Source organism: Cryptomeria japonica, chromosome 7 (genome assembly GCF_030272615.1).
Source record: "Cryptomeria japonica chromosome 7, Sugi_1.0, whole genome shotgun sequence".
NCBI classification, from domain to species: domain Eukaryota; kingdom Viridiplantae; phylum Streptophyta; class Pinopsida; order Cupressales; family Cupressaceae; genus Cryptomeria; species Cryptomeria japonica.
In genome coordinates, this window is record NC_081411.1 from 307,718,665 (window position 1) to 307,739,152 (window position 20,488).

General features: G+C 38.4%; 1 protein-coding gene across 3 annotated transcripts in view; it reads right to left on the reverse strand.

Annotated features, from left to right (window-relative positions):
* LOC131039817 (B3 domain-containing transcription repressor VAL2) overlaps nt 1-20,488 on the reverse strand; it is a 50,988-nt gene that overhangs the window by 15,087 nt on the left and 15,413 nt on the right. For all 3 annotated transcript variants that reach the window (XM_057972669.2, XM_057972666.2, XM_057972667.2), the window contains exons 6-9: nt 16,151-16,325; nt 14,205-14,281; nt 13,385-13,810; nt 12,842-12,891 (exon numbers count right to left, since the gene is read on the reverse strand). In XM_057972669.2, the coding sequence (XP_057828652.2) occupies nt 12,842-12,891; nt 13,385-13,810; nt 14,205-14,281; nt 16,151-16,325 (728 nt within the window). The remainder of the gene's footprint in view (nt 1-12,841; nt 12,892-13,384; nt 13,811-14,204; nt 14,282-16,150; nt 16,326-20,488) is intronic.

The window sequence follows — 20,488 nt, forward strand, 5'->3', positions numbered from 1 at the left end:
CTGAGTCTCCATATACTTGTAGTATTTTCGCCCTTTTTTTGATGGCTAATAATAGTCCATGAATCAAGGATTCATATTCAGCTACGTTGTTGGTGCAAGGGAACTGCAATCTGTGAGCGGCAAGGTAGGTTTCTCCTGTTGGACTAATTAATTCGTAACCAGCTCCAGATCCTTGTTTAGATTTAGATCCGTCGAACCTTAATGTCCATATTGCATCTTCTTGGTTCTCTATCTCTGGACTTTCCTGACTTTCAGATGATGTATCGGATAAGACTTCATCTTCCATAGAACTCTCGGTCTCTGAATCTTGAATTTCTTCCACAATTAGTGCTTGCGAGGCTCTTTTGTATACTTGTTCTAATGCAGTCTGGCATAAAGCACAAGATAGTTCCGAGTGGATGGCATTGTGAATTCTACACCAATTTGGAAGAAGCAAATCTCGGATGGACGTTAAGTTGCCAAGTTGCACACTTTGCTATATGTTTCTATGTACGAACCTCCTGAAATTTTCAAACATTCCTTCATCTTCTTGGTCGGATCCTTGATCACTTTCAATGACCATCTCTGTCGATTCTATCACTTCTTGCTAGCTATCTTCATCTTCTACGTTTTGTATCATCAAGACTTCTTCCACCTTAGGCTTGTATGTCCCTAGGTCGGATTCTAAAAACAGGACTTCATTGTCTTCTCCATATTCAGTTATCATCAATCTCAACCTTGGAGTGCTATCGACCTTGATTTGATTCGAGACTCCTCTCCATGGTAACCACATGTGTGCGAAATCAGTTGATACATACCCATTCAATTTTCGTGACCAATCTCGACTTAGGAGCATCCCATATGAATCTAGAATATCCACCACTAAAATATCAATGAAATTTTGGACTCTCGAGTCTGCGGCCAATTGCATATGAATGTTGTTTAACTCGCCCATGACTGGAACTTCTGTCTTGTCCAACTGAGTGACCTTTCTCTTGGTAGGAGCGGGAGTTATACCTAGTCTTTGACAAACGGCCAGGGGCATCACGTTACTGGAAGCTCCTGAATCATAAAGGCAATTGTGTAGTAATTTTCCAAATATTCTAACTAATAGCAGGAACGGTGCCGGTCCATCTTTTCCTTGAGAAGGGGCTGAAGAATCCCTATTGTGTTCTTGATGTTTCACTTGATTGACTTTTGGATAATCATCCTTTGCTAGACTCTCCTCTTTTGAGTGATCAGCTTTGTTTGTGGATTTTCCTTTCTTGACCACATCTTTCTTAATTGCAACTTCCTTTTCTGGAAGAGTCTGGCTAGTGGCGAGGCTTTCTTTGACGATAGGCTGAGTTTTCTTAGTCTCGCCCCTTTTGAGTAATACTTTTCCTTCCAACATGTCTTCCTTTTTGGCTGGGAAGGTTATGGTCTGGACCATGCATTCATTTTGTTCAGATTGTCCTTGGTCATTGGCTTCCTCTTGGGTCATGTTGATAGTGGCTTGAACATTTGACCTAGCTGTACTAGACTCACTTAGGCTATTGATCACTGCCTCTTTGATTTCTGACACTTTGAGCAACTCGTAGAGTGGTAGGCTCACTTTGACTTTCTTAAGTTCATCCAACACCAACGCGGCCAATCTTTTCATTTCATTGCCCATGGGGGGTGCAATATTCCTCTGTCTGTATTCTTGTGTGTTCTGCGGGTACTCCGGATTATTGCTAGCTTGAGGATCCGGTGGAGTAGAGAAATTATTCGGGGGGATCGATGTAGTTAGGGGTTCTTGATTTCTTTGATTTCTGTGATAAACTCTTTGGTTCACACCTCCCGAAGACTGGTGAAATACTTCTTTTATTCCTTCAACTAGGACACTGTTGTTCAATGGTGGAAAATAATATTCTGAATCTTCAATGGGTCCATTTGCAGATGCAGGTGGGAATTGGGATCCTGGTGGTACCATTGGTCCATTTGCAGATTCTGGTGGAAATCTCCCATTTTGTGTTTGACTAATTTCTTCTTGTGAATACTTGCAGGTTTCAACAATCATGGCTTGACCGTACTGCGTGGTTGGGACCATTTCGTATCCTGTCGTGGGCGGATTTTCAGGTGGATCAGTGCTGCGCATCTCTTGTTGGAAAATATCGGCCGCGATCTTGAATTCAGGACACTGCAGCTCAGAATGTTGATTCGTATTGTGGAGTCTGCACCAACTGGACAAGGCTGCTTCTGCTAAAAACACTTTACTTGTAGAAGGATTTTCTTGATTCTGCGAATTTGGAGGATTATCTAGAGGCGTCACCACATTTCCATTGTTGGGAGCCGTATTCCATTGTCTCCTGAAGCCTTGGTTGTTATTTCCTTGATAGTTATTTCTGAACCCTTGATTGTTGTTTCCTTGGAAATTTTGGTTGTTTGTATGTTGACCATGGTTGATCCTTTGCATGCTTTGGAGCTGATTATTCTGGTTCCTCAGGTGGGTCACCTCGGTTGATAGTTTCTTGACTTGTTCAATCAACTCTTTCATTTCGTCCTTTTCTTCTTGTGTCCTTGACAAACTTGTAGCATTTTGCAGGTACACAGGTTGTGCGGGTGGAGCTTGAGAAATTGGAGCTCCAGGGTGAAGGACCAACTGATTTGCCGGCTGTACGCTCGGATATGTTGCTTGCGGAATTGGATTCATGACTGGAGTTTGGTTGGCCAATGCCGTACCAACTGCCTGCATCTGGTTTGGTGCTGCGACAGGTCCCATGTGTAGTAGTGGCCCAGTGATATTCTGTCCCATGTGCTTACTAACTTCAATAGCCTTTGTGTACGCTGCATTTAGATCATTCGGGGTTGGATGCGTCCTTACAAACATAGCTGTGAGATGATCTAAAGCTCCATAGTAAATTTCTCTTGGATCTGCAATGAGATAAGGAGGACGTAGCATTGTGTATGCGCGGTGAAACCTGTTGTTGAAAGAAGTGATGGGTTCATGTTCTCTCCTTCGGACCTCAACAAATTGTCCATACAACTCAGCTGGTGTAGTTGGGATACCAAATTTGGCAATGAATGCATCTTTCATCGCGTCCCAAGTCCTGATGGACCCTGTAGGCAAGTGAATAAACCAAAAGTATGCCTCTTCTCCCAATGAGTAGGGAAAAAGCCTGCATGCCACATCTCCATATTCAATTTGTCTGTTACGAAGATCTTCGAACATCTTGATATGATGATCTTCGAAGATCTTCGAACATCTTGATATGATCTTCTGCTGTGCGATGGAAATCACTGACATTAAACTTGGAACAAAAATGCTCTGGATTCTTCGGCATATCATGATAAACTGCAAATTCCAATGGTGATGGATTGTTGACTAGCCAAGTTGCTCCATTAAGTATATGAGGAGGAGGAGGAGGAGGCAGAGCACGTTGAGCCATCGTACTCTTTGAAGCTTGAGAGTTTGAAACTGAACTTGATGAACTAGCTTGGCCTTTTGTTTGAGAAATTGCTTGGATACTGGATTGGATTGCTGCTTGTACTTGTTCTTGAAGAACTTGTGATGACTCAAGAGATTCTTCCAATCTTAGTTCGAATTCTTTGGGAGTGTCCTCTCTTTTGACTCGCTTCGCTTTTGAAGTAAACTGAAGTTCGCCTAGATTCTTGATGCCTGGTGTCGACCTCAATAACCTTTGATGTTTCTCGGGCGAGAAAGAACCAATGCGATCCAACGTGAAGTCTTGCGAAGATTTATTGTGGATTCCTTTGATTGCGAAGTTCTCTAGCTACGACCCTTTGATGTTCTTCGGCTATATCTTCCTCTTTCTCCAAAATGATTCTGACTCTGTTATACTCAACTTGACTTCTCCTTGCGTTCCACGCTACTTGATTCAACCCTGAAATGATATCTTCTTGAGTGTTGCCTATCTACAAATTCGGTTGTACTACTTGATTCAATCCTTCATGTGGCAACACCATCGTACTTCATGATCATGTTTGCAATGTATTTCTCTTCAAAATCTGAGCTTTCGGAAATTCGGAGACCGCCCTCCTTCTAGCGCCAATTCTGTTGACATATTTTGTACACCATCATACACAGAATAAAATACCTAAAGGCATCTTATCCTCTCTTGAATAAAGTCTCTAACTGCTGAAGATTCGCATGAAGGATCAGTTAGGATGACTCCAATGTTCTGGTTAGTAGGGTCTCTACGTGTGGATAAGCTCCAGCGGTATGATGTGATTTGCTGTGTCCTCAAGGGGCCTTACACTCCGATAGTCTTACTATAACTAAAGAAGGTTTCAAAAAATAACAAAAGGATAGGGTTTGCAAGAGGTCTAATCTAGTCTAACCCTAAGAATGACTTCATGTGGACAAGACTTGGCAAGATTCTACCAACTTCAATTTCGCCATAAAATAACAACTTAATTGAAATTGATGCGATCTTCTAAGGTAACAAATGATTTTCAACACATCAAAGATCAAAGACACTACCACGAAAGTACATATCCAAGATACAATAATGATTGAAGGTTAAGTGATTCAAATATCTCCAGTCGACCACGCAAGGCGTTCCTACAATCAGCAAGAAGCTAGTGGTTTGGATTACGAATCCTACCAAAGATCAAGTCTCACACTATGTCCTTCAAATTAACACACTACTTTGATTGAGCATGATTCAAGTAAATTGAACAACCATGAAGATAACCAAGAAAGTTGCAACAAAACACCATAACTTCAATATTTCATTGATTTCAAAGTCATCATATACAACAATTGTTTGAATTCCTTTCCTCAAACTCAATCTTGCTACAAAAGTAAAATTGCTTCTAAACTCTCTAATACATCAAACTTTTTTCTCTAATCTCTTAACTATCTCTATTTTTCTATATATCAAATGAAATGAAAATGAGGGTATAAATAGCATCCTCAATTACAATGAATGGTCCAGATTGAAAGCAGATCAACGGTCAAGATCATGACACCTAAACCCTAATTAGGGTTTGTTACAAAGCTCCCCTTTTGTTGCACAACATTAAATGCATAGCCAATTATAAATTTGGCACGAAAATCTAGGAGACATAGACCAATGACAATTAAGGTGCCATGTCATTTATAACAACCTCTCATCTAGAATCTTATTCCCTTTCCAATGCTCCTTTTTAGCATATGCAATGAATCTTGATACGATTCCCTCGATCTCAGCAATTGGAATCTCGGGAAGATTCTTCATTCTTTCTTCCAAGTGGATGACCTGATCAAATGCATCTAGAAGAGCTGCGTCCCATGTAAGTTCAAGTTCTTTAGTCTTTTCAATCAGGAGCATGGTAGCAAACATCTGGTCCTGTTGCTCATCTGTGATATTGACGTCCTTGCAAAAGATGATCTTGATCCTATCCTCCAATTCTTGCAAATCCACATCTGTCTCAACTTCGATCCTCCTGCCAAGAATGGTACGTAGTACCTCAAATACTCTGTCCTGGATCGGGTTGATCACCTCCTCAACATGACTGCACCTAGTACTGATGTCCTCAAGGAGAACTTCCTTCATCTGGAGTAAGGTTGACCATTGAAGTAAACTGTGAGGTCCTCCATCCATAATCTTTTCCTGCGCTAAGACCTTCCTCGATGTTTGTCTAATTACTTTCAAGACAGGAATGATAACATCCTTGGTATGAGCAAAAGCGGCTACCGTTATCATCAAATTGTGGATGATCTCAAGAACCTGAATAGCCCTATGAATAGTCTTCATCATCCTTGTTGCAAATTCTACGGCAACTGTATGAGATTTATCCATCCAAGTACTCATACGCTGGACCATACTCCTGAATCTCTCTGCTTCACCAATTGATTGAAGGGGAAGTGCCTGTATAGGTGATCTTGCTGGATCCTGACGTCCTAAAGGCTGATTGAGATGGCTGAAATATGTTCTCCATGCACCGACCTCCCTCTCAAGCTTTCTACTCTTCTCCATTTCTTCTCTAAGCTTGTCCTTCAATGCCTCAAAAGAATCGGTGGCATCATCTAGAGTCTGCTCGGCTGTGGATGGACCTAGCTCAAATGTCTCTACATCATATTCCTCTGCTAAGATCTCACCTTCATACTTGTCTACTGCCGGTGTAGCTATCTGTAATTTTCTAGATCCAGTCTCGTCTCTAATCATCTTGGACATCTTGGTAGCCTTTCTCTTCTCTGTCACTTCCTGGGAATGTCCAACAAGGCTCTCTAAATCAATCACATTGTCCTCGTCCTCTATCACGATCACCTTCGTTAATCTTTCCTTCAACCAATCTGGGATGGCTGATCTTGTCTCTCTAACCTGTATCTCCTTATGCAATATTTCTTCTTCTCTGTGAGGAGATGTTACTTCGTCATTATTCTTGTCTTCATGTAATTCATAATCTTGGAGAGATCCACTTGGTGACCCTTGAGGTACCTGTCCTTCTTCCTGCCTATCGTTCTGTACCATCGACTCCATGGATTCTTCCACTTGAAGTGTTCTCTTCTCTGGTCTAGAAGATGTACCGGATGAACGATCTCGGCTGGCCTCTTGTTTCTTCTTGGAAGATTCTCTCTTTCCAGGTCTCTCTTTCCTCTTCGAGCCTCTTGGATGGAGATCGCCTTCACTTGCACTTCGAAGGTTGCCTTCATTTGCATTTCTGGGATTAGGATTACCTTCGCTTACACTAGCTCCACCTTCGGCTGGCCTCTCTTCCAAAGTGAAAGTCATAGCTATGCCTTGCTCTCTCAACTTCTGATGCTGCACATCAACCCATCTGCGAGTACAAGACAAGACTGGAGCCATCAAAGCATCTAGATCCACGACCTCGGGCTCATTCCAATCTAACCTTACTGATTTGCTTTCTCGATCATAGGATGACTGGAGATGCCTGCCACTGTCCTGTGCTTGGTCGGCCACTCTGTAAATCTTGCATTTCCTGATGAAATCCAAAGGCAATCTAGAATGCATCTTTCTTTTCACTTCAAGATCGTCTAAGAGATTCATCATAAAATCTTCTATCTGAAACTCATGCTTAAACTTTCTACCGACTGTCTCCTCTATATATCCATGTGGATCAAAGCTTTCCCTCAAAGCAAAGAATGAAAAAGAATACAAAGCTAACTCCTTCTCTGCGTCATCCATGGCTAAAGCATTAGGACATACCTCAACTGAATTGCCCAATATGATAGGTACCGGAACTCCATTTCCATGTCTGTGTCTGAATGCCTTCGCATAAGCTGCCAACTGTCTTGTTACCTCAAGTAACACAAATCTGTCTGTCGGATATCTTGGCAACATGTATGGAGGTGAAGGACATCCATGAACTCTGATATAAGTAAACTTTGGAAATTGGATAAACCAAGCACCGTACCTCTTTACTAGTTCCTGTGCATCCTGAGATAATCTGTTGTGAATCCCACCTTGCAACGTCCTTGTGATGTTCATCGTGAAGGTATCATTAACTAACTTGTAGTTGCTTCCTGGCGGATGATGCAGGTGGACATAGGAATCACAAACTCTGACCTCACCGGGTCCTCTTCCAATCACTCCTCTGTGAGGTAGTCCTGCGTACTCGAAGCTCCTGATCAAGGCATAGATGACGTATGAACTCATGTGGAAGGACTTGGTAGCTTTGAGTCTCCTCAACTGTACGTCCAAGCAGTGGCTAATCATTCTAGCCCAATGAATTGTTCCTTTACCCTGAACTATCACCTGAATGAAGTAGAACATCCACTTTTCAAAGTAAAAAGCCTGAGGGGCTCCTGTGACTCGGTTGAGCATTGTAATCAAATCTCTGTACTCTTCCTGGAAATCAATCCTGTGTGGTGTGTTCGGTACCTTACTCAGGCGAGGACGACTCTTGAGTAACCAGTTCTTGTTAATGATGCTTAGGCAAGCATCTGGATCATCTTCATACATTGACCTGGCTCCTTCTATGCTCTTGTAGACCATATCTCTGTGCTCTGGAAGATGGAAAGCCTCACTTATAGCCTCCTCTGAAAGATACGCCAAAGTGTTTCCTTCCTTGGACACGATCGTTCTGGATTGAGGATCATAATGACGAGCACACTCGATCATCAACTCACGACACTGTACTGCTGGAGGGAAGCCGGCCGCCTTAATGATGCCACTTTCAATTATCCTCCAGGCGACAGGTGATGGCTTGCCAATGTAAGGGACATCTCGAAACTTCTTCGTGCTGAAGTTGCCCAAGTTAGTATCTCCAATGTTGCTCCACTTCGACACGATCTTGGTCTCCACTTCTTCGGTCTTCTGATCTTCTTTCATGAGAGCTGGACGACTGGTGGATGCTCCCGCCTTCGGGGTCGCCATACCTACATAACATTTCATAATGAGAAACTAGATTTTGCAATGAATAACATAGATTAGAGAATATTTTAGGAAACCTCATGATAAGTCTTAGAGTTATCATTTCCTAAAAAACGATTGAGCTAGTGGAATTCAAAAATTTCAAAATTCAAAATTTAAGCTATGACGATCAACAATTCAAAATTAAAATGATAAAACCAAATCGCCATACCTCACTAGAGAGCTAACTCTAGAATGCAAAAAGAATAAAATCGCCTAGGCAAAATTGATATTAGATGGCCTCAACGTGATTCTCTCTTCAAGTTAGCAACTTCGCCACCTTTTGGGATGTCTTTGACGTCCTTGGCAAGCTCGCTCAAATGGAAACTTCAAATTCGCACCCCCTTTGTTTTCCTCAAATCGCATATGAAATGATAAAATAATAATGTGAAAATGAAATCTTTCACCTCCCTTTTATAAGCGCTCACCTCTCACAATTACCTTAGGCCGACTTGATAAAAATGAGGTAATTAAAACAATTTTTAAATAAATAATAAAGGCCGACCTTTCAATCCAAGCGCTCCATTTGATTTTTAATTAATTAATAATTAAAAATTAAATGCCTTTGTTTTTTTTTAATTTAACAAATTCGATTTTTACAAGGCAATAATTAATTAATGATCAAGCGCAAATTTTAAATGCTTTCAATTAAATATCGATTTTCCTAGCATTTAAATAAATTCAAAACTGTGTTTGAGCGCCAAAATTTGAAGATGAAAAATACAAACCTCATCGCCCTGGTCCCTGAATGAGGGACAGGAGCGAAATCTCAATTTAGCCTGGATTCTTGCACTTTTGACGTTCAACATCTCTACCTTTACGTTGAAATTGGCATTTTTGTAAGGGATTTCGAACTTGAGTGACTTGACCTTGCAAATGAGTGCCTCTTGAGGTGATATCGCCCTGGTCCCTTGGAGAGGGACAGGAGCGAACTTGTATTTATTCCTTGGTCTTTGCCTTCTAAGTTGCCAATTTGTATCGCAAGGCAAGTAACAACTTTATTCTTTCATTCCACGCATAGTTTACTTGTCTTCTACAAGGCGTATTTGATTTTTTGGAAGATTATCGCCCTGGTCCCTTGGTGAGGGACAGGAGCGATCCTTGTGTCTTGGCTCAAATTTGCTAACTTCTAATCTTTGCTTCTTGTTCATCGCCTTCCAAATGGCGTCCTTGATCTTGCCTATCCTTGCCTTGTCTTGATTTTGAAGGAAAATGAATGATCCTATGCAAATCGTCCTGGTCCCTGGCTGAGGGACAGGAGCGATATTATCTCCTTAGCTCAATTGATGGTTTTTTGTCGTTCGAAACCTTTGCATATCATCTTGTTAAGACGCCTTAGACCTTGTGCGACCTCGCAAAACCTTGACTTGGCATGAATTTTACATGAATTGGCAAATATGGTGGATATCGCTCTGGTCCCTGCCTGAGGGACAGGAGCGAACTTCAATGTTTTGAGCTTATGCTTGCTTTCATCAACTTGCTATTACTTTCATTGTGTAAAATGAAGTCCTTTGGTCCTTCTCGGCCACTTGATACGCGATCAACTTTCAAAATCTAGGCCCTCATGAAAATTTCGCTCTGGTCCCTGCCTGAGGGACAGGAGCGAACTAGGGTATTTAGTGCAAAATCTTCATCATACTAACTTGCAATTATCTTCGAAGTGCAAAACAATATCCTTTACTTTCTTTCAAACATTCAAAATGTGAATAGCAACCCAAATTTAACCTCATTTGAACACTTTCGCTCTGGCCCCTGCCTGAGGGACAGGAGCGAACTGGGTGTCTTGGTGTAATTCCTTCAACATTGGCGACCTTGGATACTTTGTTCTTCATCGAGACGCTTTAAAACGTCCTCACCACCTTGTACTTCGTCTTGGAGTGTCTTGAACTTGGAGGAAAGGCAAAATAATCATAATTTCGCCCTGGTCCCTGACTGAGGGACAGGAGCGATCTTGCTCTTGTAGGCTTCATCTCACTTTGCTAACTTCAAAAATTATCTTCAATGGTCTTGTTATGCTCCGTTTCATTCATCCATGCCTTGGAATTTTCTCTTACTTGGCAAGAAATTTGTCTAAGGTAAAAATCGCTCTGGTCCCTCACTGAGGGACAGGAGCGAACTTAGGCATTTGGGTCCCTTGTAGATGTTTGGTAATCTTCAATTTGTCTTCAACGGGTTCAATTCACCTCCTTTCTTGCCATCAAACTTAAAACTTGCTTGATCTTTGCCTAAGACATGCCTTATGAAGAATTTCGCTCTGGTCCCTGGGAGAGGGACGGGAGCTACAATGGATTTCGCCCTGGTCCCTGACTGAGGGACAGGAGCGATTTTTGCAATTTGGTCCACTTTCTTCGTGTTTGTGCCTTCAAATTATATTCAATTGATAAAATGCATCTCCTTTGATCTCTTCAAATCGTCAAGTTGTTAAAATCCTGCAAGGACAAAGCAATATTTGATTTTGAGCTCTGGTCCTTCACTGAGGGACAGGAGCGATTTTGCTTCCTGAGGCATCTCTGTGTTCGTCAAATTCTTCAATTTATATTCAACGGAAAGATCACGCCTTTCTTTACCATTTCCATTCGAAAAATCATCTTGATCCTGCAGAGATAGTAAGATTTTTGAGAACGAGCTCCGGTCCTTCACTGAGGGACAGGAGCAATTTTGCTCCTACAGGCCAAAATATCATGATTTCACAAGTTTAATCACTTCACAAGGAAAAAACAAATCATTCCCCATGCCCAGGATCAAATATCAAAAAACTCAAAATTTAGGTCAAAATTACTCAATTAAATAAAATCACATTTTCATCATCAACACTTAGACAAATTAAGACTCGGCACTCAAAATTCCAATTGACAATAGACCACTCTGGCGAATTCATTTCATTCAAAATTCCATCCTACGAAAGGAAGCTTAAAAAGCTCTCAAGACTGACTGGACTCTGGCCTGAAAAGACAGTAATGGAAACCCTAAGGCTTGACCCTAAATCCAGACAACTGACGAACTACCAAAACCCTAAAAAGCAAAGCGAAAGGCGAGCAAAAACGAGCAAAAAGAGGGGGTCCCCATTTCAAATGGGGCGATGTGTGAAATGGTCACAACAATATGGAAATCTGAAATTTTAAATATATTCATGAATTATATTATATTTATATAAAATTGTAACATAGTAAACATCCATCATAGCAACGTAATAACATTTATAAATCATAATCTAGATTCTAAAGCTAAAATCATTGAATCAATCTGGAGTCTGGATTAAAATGCTCATTGATGCAAGTAAATGCTGTTTGGGCCTGAGCAATAAACTTCACTTGTCTGGCTCGGTGGGAAAAAATGACTGCTGCAGCTGCTTCCGTCAAAGTTCGATATGAAATATATCGGCTTCATTTTGTTTTTTATTGCTTGGGACTTCATTTTATTTTTTAATTTTATCGCTTGGCTTCACTATATCAAATATGATATGGTATCATATGAATATGAATATCGCTGCATTAAAAATTTCAATATTAAAAAAAATATCCCTGTTTTGATTATCACTGCATTTCAATATTTCAAATATCGCTGTTTTAATATAATTATATAAAAGATAGATTTTATTAAAAAAATTGTTTTTAATGCCTCCTGCCGCTGGAAACAGCCGTCCGTCCCCGAGACAGTTGGGGGACGGCTTGGCCATCCTCAGCCGTCTAGGGGACAGTCAACGGTCTCCGACCACATCGTTGACCGTTTCCAAGTTTCTGAGACAGTTTCTGAAAATTTTTCTCAATCAGGGACGGCTTGGAAACGTTTCCAGCCATCCCCCCATCCCCGAAACCATTTCCATTTCCGAAACATGTGCCTTTAGGGTGGAAACGCGTTTCCGGGTAACACTGGTGAACAGATTATAAAAGAAGAGAGTTGACTGAGTTTACAAGGTAAAAGAAATTTCCACAAAATAATCGGTATGCAGACCATATTTATACAAGCCTTCATGGCCATAGCATATGGAAAGTTCCAATCAAAGACATAAAGACATATTCCTGACGTATAGGTTGTTGCCTGTTAATAGAAATTGACTTTCAGGCCTAAGCAGATCAAAAGAATAGTTTAAATGAGAAGACTTCGTTCCAAAAAAAAAAGCACGATATCTATAATTTACATTTATAGAAACTAAACATTGCAGGTCGTATGGAATAAAGGGAAGAGGCTGAAACAATTATATGAATGGACTTCATTAAACAGACTAATTTGCATTTAGTTATCACTTTGTCATTAGATCAAGGTGCAAAAGCAGTAATAGAAAACTAAGGATTACCATATCAGAAGCTTAGACAATTTCTACTTCACCAACTTGCACAATGATTTAATTATTTCACAAAAAGTGAAAAGAAAACCCCATGAAGAAATAAATTTAACATTTTATCTTGATGTGAAGCATATTATTGGTGACCACATTTCAGATAATTCAGAAAAATCTAATGCTGAAATATATCTGATTTGATTAGGAATACCAAAAACTGAAAATTGAAGGGATGGCTTACCCAGATTGGTTAGTAGTGAAAATAGTCTTTTTTCCAAATACTGGGGGCTCCTGCACAAATTGAAACAACCCTTTCAAAACTCATCTCAAAGAAAAATATCTTCATATCATCAAAAGGAACACTCTTTTATCTCTGCATTTAGGCCGTAGGATCATCAATTAAGTGCAACATCTGGATATGTAGCTAGTTCAAGCTAGATATATAAGGCACTACCCCTATTAACCTTCATGTTACGAAGATTCCATGTTTTAGGAATGTTGAGATATAGAGACTATTCAGAGAAAATTAAAAAAAGCCATTGTTATTTGTAGTCTATAAATCCTACTTTTTTAAGGGTAAAAAGGGCATGCTAAAGCGAGACCATAATAATGATCCTGCAGAATGGATTGACAGAAAGCATGAAAATTGATGTTATTCAGAAAAATTACTTCAACACATACAATTGTCATGCCAAGACTATCTTAAAGTGGATGAAAAAGCATATTTTTCTCCCATAGTTCTAATAGAAGAGATTAAAACCATGCATCATTAATGGAACCATACCTCATATTCTTCAAACTCGTGGCCTTCAATCATCACAACACTACGTACAGCACTTGGAGGAGGACAGAGCAAGTCTTGAGCTTCTTCCCATGTTAGCTTCAACTCTAATGAATCTTCATTATCTATTCGTAAGCGTTTACTTTTTGAACCAAGGGTATAGCTTTTCCTTTTGTCTGGTAATAACAAAGATTGAAAATTTGGGTTTTCTTTTGGCTTTTGCTCTCTATTAATTTTATATGAACTAAATCCTGCATCGGGGACATTGAACTGGCCTGCAAAAGCATTCATATTTGCTTCTGCGTCTCCCTTTATGGATTGTAGGGGAAACCCTGAAAAGTTTTCGAGGGCAGATACATTTTCAATGCTTCCATTGGTTAGTCCTCCACTAGGTGAGGTCCCATTGCCAGTTGTCGATGGTTGAGCTTCCTGAAAAAAAGCATAAAATTGCAAAATAATGAATATGATAAATCAATATCATAATATTTTCATGTGATATCCCAAACCAGACACCAACCATATTTCAATCAATGTTGTGACTCAATATTCTTTTTGATAGAGTAGCTATCACCTAGCCTATTTCAGACAAGGCAGAATAAGCCCTTTCTCATGTGTTACAGAATTCACTTAACATATTTAACACCAAATAGTGGATACTACTTGAATAGGTTGCAAAGCACCATGTAAATTAAAAGGCCTGACATAATCTCTTCAGTAAATTAAAGATTTGGCACATCTCACTGCAAGAGATTATTGTGCGTAGATATTAACAATGTTCTATCCAAGAATCGTCTATCAGCATAATTAGTTTATAAAGGTAAACCTGGGGAGATGCTGAATTTGATGCCTTTCTGAAGCCCATTACAAGCTTTCCTTCAGGATCAATCCGGCTGAATGTCACTGGATATCAATTATAAACATGATATTTAGAATCCCAATAAGCATGTAAAATTTACAATACATGTCAGACTAGCCTAAGAACCCTGAAATCCTCAATAGTCTTTTGCAACCTTAGGTATAGAGAAAAAAAAACTAATAAAATCACTTTGCAGAAGATAGAGAAAGGACTGCAACATCATGCTAAAAAATTACAAATTGATTTAACTGGAAATCAGAATGGACATAAACTTTTAGGAAGCTCCGTGCCCCTTACAATTTACTTTAGGTAGCCCCGTTAATGTACCTCCAACTATTCCAATGTTAATTGTAAGGGCCATGAATACGTCAATAAGATTGGTGTAGAAAACGACCTGCCTTTGTAGAAGAGGTAGGGAAAGGATTGTAATATCATGCTTAAAATTGACCTAACTAGAAAGCAGAATGGGAAGAAACTTCAAGGATGCTCCATCCCTTTTACATTTAACTTCAGGTGGTCCAATTAATGTACCTCCAACTGTCCCTGATGTTGACTGTGAGGCCCAAGATTGCGTTAATCAGGTTGGTCCAGAGAAGGGTAAAGAGGCTGCCAGAGTGTTGGATTGGGCAAGAAACTACTTTTCTGATGCAGTGACCTTTACTTATGTTGATACACAAGTGGTGTTGCATGTGTTGGCTCGAAGGAAAGATCCAATTGATTGCAGTGATAAAGGATTTAATAAGCTAATTGTAGTGATGAAAGAGTAAAATAAGCTAATTGTAGTGATAAAAGAGTAAAATAAGCTAATTGTAGAAATAAAAGAGTAAAATAAGCTAATTGCAGCAATTATGTTCCCGTGATTGATTCAGTATTTTCACCTGACTCCCCTTTGATACATTTTGGTCTTATGGCTCATTCCAGTGTTACTGTGATTGTCACTGTTATCCCTTCTTCACCTTTGCCCAAGAAGAAGACTTTTGATGACAAGGATCTGGATCCTGTATCTTAGCCTTTAGGTTATACTTTTCTCAGTTTTGTTGAATAGATAGTGATGAAAGAGCAGTTATGACTGCTGGCTAGAACAATGTTGAGATTGAGACCTTTTTCAACATTTTGGATCACTCTCCGTGCTCCATAATCAGAATGAAGCAGAAAATCATTGTTAACTGCTGGCTAGAACAATGTTGAGATTGAGACCTTTTTCAACATTTTGGATCACTCTCCGTGCTCCATAATCAGAATGAAGAAGAAAACCATCAAACAATGATGGATGACAAAGTGTGATCCAAAACATTGATGCAAAAATATTTACACAATTGAATCCAAAAGCACTATATCAATCAACATTTTACTTCTTGGATATCATATTTTGTAATTTAGTTATTTTATGATGTAAGTGCAACCTTGGGGTGTATACCGTATACTGATATTTGTTAAATATTCATGTTATTATTTATAAGGAAAAAAAGGCTTCTAGGCATCATAGAGAACTCTCTAGACATCCATAATGATTTCAATTATTTAATTATAAAAGAGGCCCTAATGGTAAGAATGTTATTCTATGTACCTTACCAAGATCAGCACTAATAAAGTATGTATTGACCGCCATGTTAAGATTAGAATTGATCTATTCATAAAAACAATAAATCTCCTAAAGAATGTATAAGTAACAAAATAAAGGAGGATGAAAAAAACAAAAAATAAACATATACAGGTAATTTTTTTTTTTTAAAGTTCTTACACCTATCAGCATATATACAATGTTTTATCAGAAAATAGTCTACTCCAACAACAGGGTGCCTTTCAGATTGAAAACAAACTTATATGGGAAAAATAATACTTTGAAAGTGTCATTTGCCGTGGAAAAACAATTTGCACTAGTTTAGGATTTGAGTCAAGGAAATGTAAGATACCTGTGTCACCAGCTTGCAATTGCATCGACTGAATACAAGGTGTTACCCCTTCCAAAACATACATCCTGCTATTATTATTAGGCCAAAACCGAAACTGGAAGACCCAATCTTTGCCTTTGGCATCCTGAATTCTTATAGGTAACCCTTCTGGCTGTGATATTGGAGGAAAATATGCCTGCCCATGAATATTGTAGTCAAAAAAATGAAATCCCCTCATTGACATAAAATTAAGGATCTATTTCAGAAAATCCTCAAAAACAAGCAATTTAGAGTTTGAATAGAAAAAACAGAAACACAAAAATGTTACTAAGTCCATTGTATACAAAAAATTTGTAATTTCGATTCAAGATATATAACATTGAAAATTAATTTCATTTAGTGTTTTGTATTACAACTTGCATCCCAGTTTTCCATCAACGAGAAGATATTCAACGCAGAATAATGCTCAAGAGCCTTTAAGAGTGATAAAAATTGTATGTGGAATAACAAATAACAGCACATAGAATGACTGAGAAAGTTTGTTAATTTATCGGATGTTTTCTTTTATGATGGAATGATTTCTGCAAGGTATTTCAATCTTCCTGGTCTCAATTTTCACTAAACCATGGTAAACATCAATTCCAAGTATGCATCACTTGAACAAAATTGCTAAACTGTGGCAAATGCTGGAAAGCATGCTAACTCTGAGGCAAATACCAAGTAGGGGAATATTACTAAATTGTTGTGAGCATCCAAGCATATGATGCTGAAAGCATAGTGGAATACTTGAGAGTCTGAGACACAACAATGTTAATTGCTAAACTGTGGCAAATGCTAGAAAGCATGCAAAACTCAGGCAAATACCAAGTTGGGCAAATAACAGCACATAGAATGACTGAGAAAGTTTGTTAATTTATCGGATGTTTTCTTTTATGATGGAATGATTTCTGCAAGGTATTTCAATCTTCCTGGTCTCAATTTTCACTAAACCATGGTAAACATCAATTCCAAGTATGCATCACTTGAACAAAATTGCTAAACTGTGGCAAATGCTGGAAAGCATGCTAACTCAGAGGCAAATACCAAGTAGAGGAATATTACTAAATTGTTGTGAGCATCCGAGCATATGATGCTGAAAGCATAGTGGAATACTTGAGAGTCTGAGACACAACAATGTTAATTACTAAACTGTGGCAAATGCTAGAAAGCATGCAAAACTCAGGCAAATACCAAGTTGGGGAATATTACTGCCTTGTGCTGAGCATCAGAGCATATGATGCTGGAAAAGCATAGTGAGATACTAGAGACACAACAATGTTTTAAAACATAAGTCATCTTGGAGAAATCACCTTGAAAACCAGCGGATAAAGTCCTCAAAAACATCTCATCACACGGAAATTGTAAAAAAAACTAAGTTGCCGATTTAGGTACAGGTATAGATACGGATATGGACTCGGGTATGCGGGTATGGCAAAAAAAAAAATTGTGTATGTGTGTGTATATGTATGTATATATTGTATATGTAGATATATGTATATATAAGTGATACATTTAAAATTTGTATATGAGTAATAAAATAACATTAATATACTAAAATAATAAAATAAATATATAATAATACATAAAAAATGCACTTATTAATAATAATAAAATATACCTATATAAATAATAAAATACATATATAAATAATAAAATATGTTTAAAAATTTAATTTAAAATATTATTAATATATAATAAGATAAAGAATAGATATATTATAATATAAGTTTAAACTTTAATAACTTAAATTTAAATATTTTAAAATATTACATTTCAACATATAGCTTATAAACTGAAATTATAAGTGATAAACCGCAATTATAAATAGATATGTCGAAAGTAAAAGTGATAAACCACAATTAACATATAGTTTATCTATAATATGTCTAAAAATTAGTGATAAACCACAACTATAAATATCTATAATTTAACATATATGTCCATAAATTATATTGGAAAGCCAAAGCTTTCCCTTCCATCGCAGGCGGAGGCAAGACACAAAGGCACTAACGGAGGCAAGAAAGACATGAATTTCAAACTTGAAATATAGAACGTAGTTTTTTTACGAATCTTCCAAATCCAGTTCGGACCCAGAGCCAAACCTGGACTAGACCTGGACCAGCACTTGGGCTTCAGGAGCCAAATCCAGTATCAAAGCAAAAAAAAGCCTCACAAATAATTGAAAAGGCCTTAAAATATGCTACCTTTGGAATATAAGAACATCTTTGGAGGTTGCTTTGTCCAAAACAATCATCTAGAAACTAGTGGATATGTTTAAAATGACTAGATGCATCAGTACTAGTAGAGATGAGGACATGATTCAAGAGGAGAAAGGATTTTGGGTGCGGGGATTGGACCTAGCAATGTGAAAGAGTGATTTCTGAATTCACAAAAGTGTGATAAAGAAAGGATTTTCTAGCAGAGAGATTAAGCTTGGTATTGACAAAAAATGATACATATCTTGGATGAGAATAAGTCATTCGTTTTATAGGTCTTTTTCTCTTGTATCTTGTTGTCATCCTTCATAACTAAAAAAAAAATTATGCAAGTGTCACATAACTTTTAAGTGCCACCAATAATAAGCAATTAAAATTTTCTAAGCCATGATTTGTTGATATAATGTCAAGTATAGAACATGTATTCCAACACGTGATAAGTGTTGGGACCTCCAAAATTTGGCTAAATTTTGAGGGCCCATGTAAAATTTTGCTTGTGGCATTGAATGGCACCCCTACAGAATCAGTCCAAGTAGCTCACTTTGAAGATCAATATTTTGGCACCCCTTGAATTTCATGTAAAACAACTTTGGAATCTTGTTGAGCACCTATCAGAGATGGCATATATCAGTTTGCAGACTCCCATGATCAGTTTTGATGATGTTGTTTTGACGCCCTAAGGTAGGTTTGCTAATTGCAACTGTTACACTTTTTTGAGTAAGCCATCTTTGAGGGCTTGCATTTTACCACCAGCTGAGCATCATGCCAATCCAATAATTTTCTATGATTCTGTAAATTTTAACGAAGCCCCGTGTCAATTAGCATAGCCCCATGAATCTGTTTGATGAGTTTTCCAACTTGAATCCGTTTGCAATTTATTCAGATTTGCAGGCTGACAATGTCAAATCTCCAAAAGTAGCCCAACATTTGAATTTTTATTCCACAACCTATTGACCTGCGTGCATATATGAAAGTTTCCAGTGATTGTCTATATGTTTATCTACAACTTTGCCAGTTTGGCCCCCTAGCTCCTCATTTGATATTTTTTCAAGGCCAATTCAAACAAACTTTTTCAGGGTTTGAATAACAGCAATTCCAGAATTTTTAGGGAAGGCAAGTTTGGGTGCTAATATTTTGCACATGTGATAGAATTGAGCTAAACCCCTTTGCACACATTCTCATGGTATCTAGGTGTATCAGTTTGCCAAGTGGCGGCCCCTGAAACTGAGATTTGATATTTTTCCAATTCAGTGATTGAATGGGTTTCAGGATGGTTTGAAAAGCGCATTTTCAGAAAAAGTCTGAGTAGGCAACTTCAAGCATTAAAATCTTTTGCCTCGGGTATTGTCATGAGCTATGGTTTGGCATTTTGGATTCTTCATATGACATTTTACAAATGTGCCAGCTTCCAAGGCTTAAGGAGGTGATTTGGTCAGTTTTGAAGGAAGTTCCGGAAGCTACTCAAGTTGTTTTGGTTAGAGTTCAGAATTGTTGAGCGTCAAGGTAAATCCTCATCCGATCAAACTTTTGAGCCTAGAATGCATCCAGTTGATGTTTAAGATCATCTTCACAAGTCACATGTGCAGAAATGAAAAAAAATTTAGCTGGACCCACCGGGGGCCCGACTAATCATAAAGATCAGCGAGACTATTCGGAGCACATTAAAGGGATATATCTTTTTTAAATAATTTTAATTTAGAAGGATATTATAGTTAAATTGATTTGGACAATGAAGGGGCTAGCCAAATAATGCAAATCATCTATTCTAAATTCCCAGCAATATAAAAAGGGGACTCAACTTACCAAATTATTTTAAATAATTTGATGGAGAAAGGAGGCATAAATATTAGATCATTTTACCATAATTCAATGGTAAAACTGATGCATATGTATTTAGATCTTCCTGGGCCCGCAAGGTAAAATGTAGGGAAAGAATAAAAAATCCTTGTAATGTCCCGTGAATGGGATTGAAAATTTTCTAGCAAAGCCCACAAAGGCAAGTAGAGAAACAAAATAAAAGTGAAGGGGGAGATTTTCAAAAGAGGCCACGCAATTCTTACCCCGCAAGGCATTTGGAGCAGCCAAAGAAGGCTCGCGGGATAGC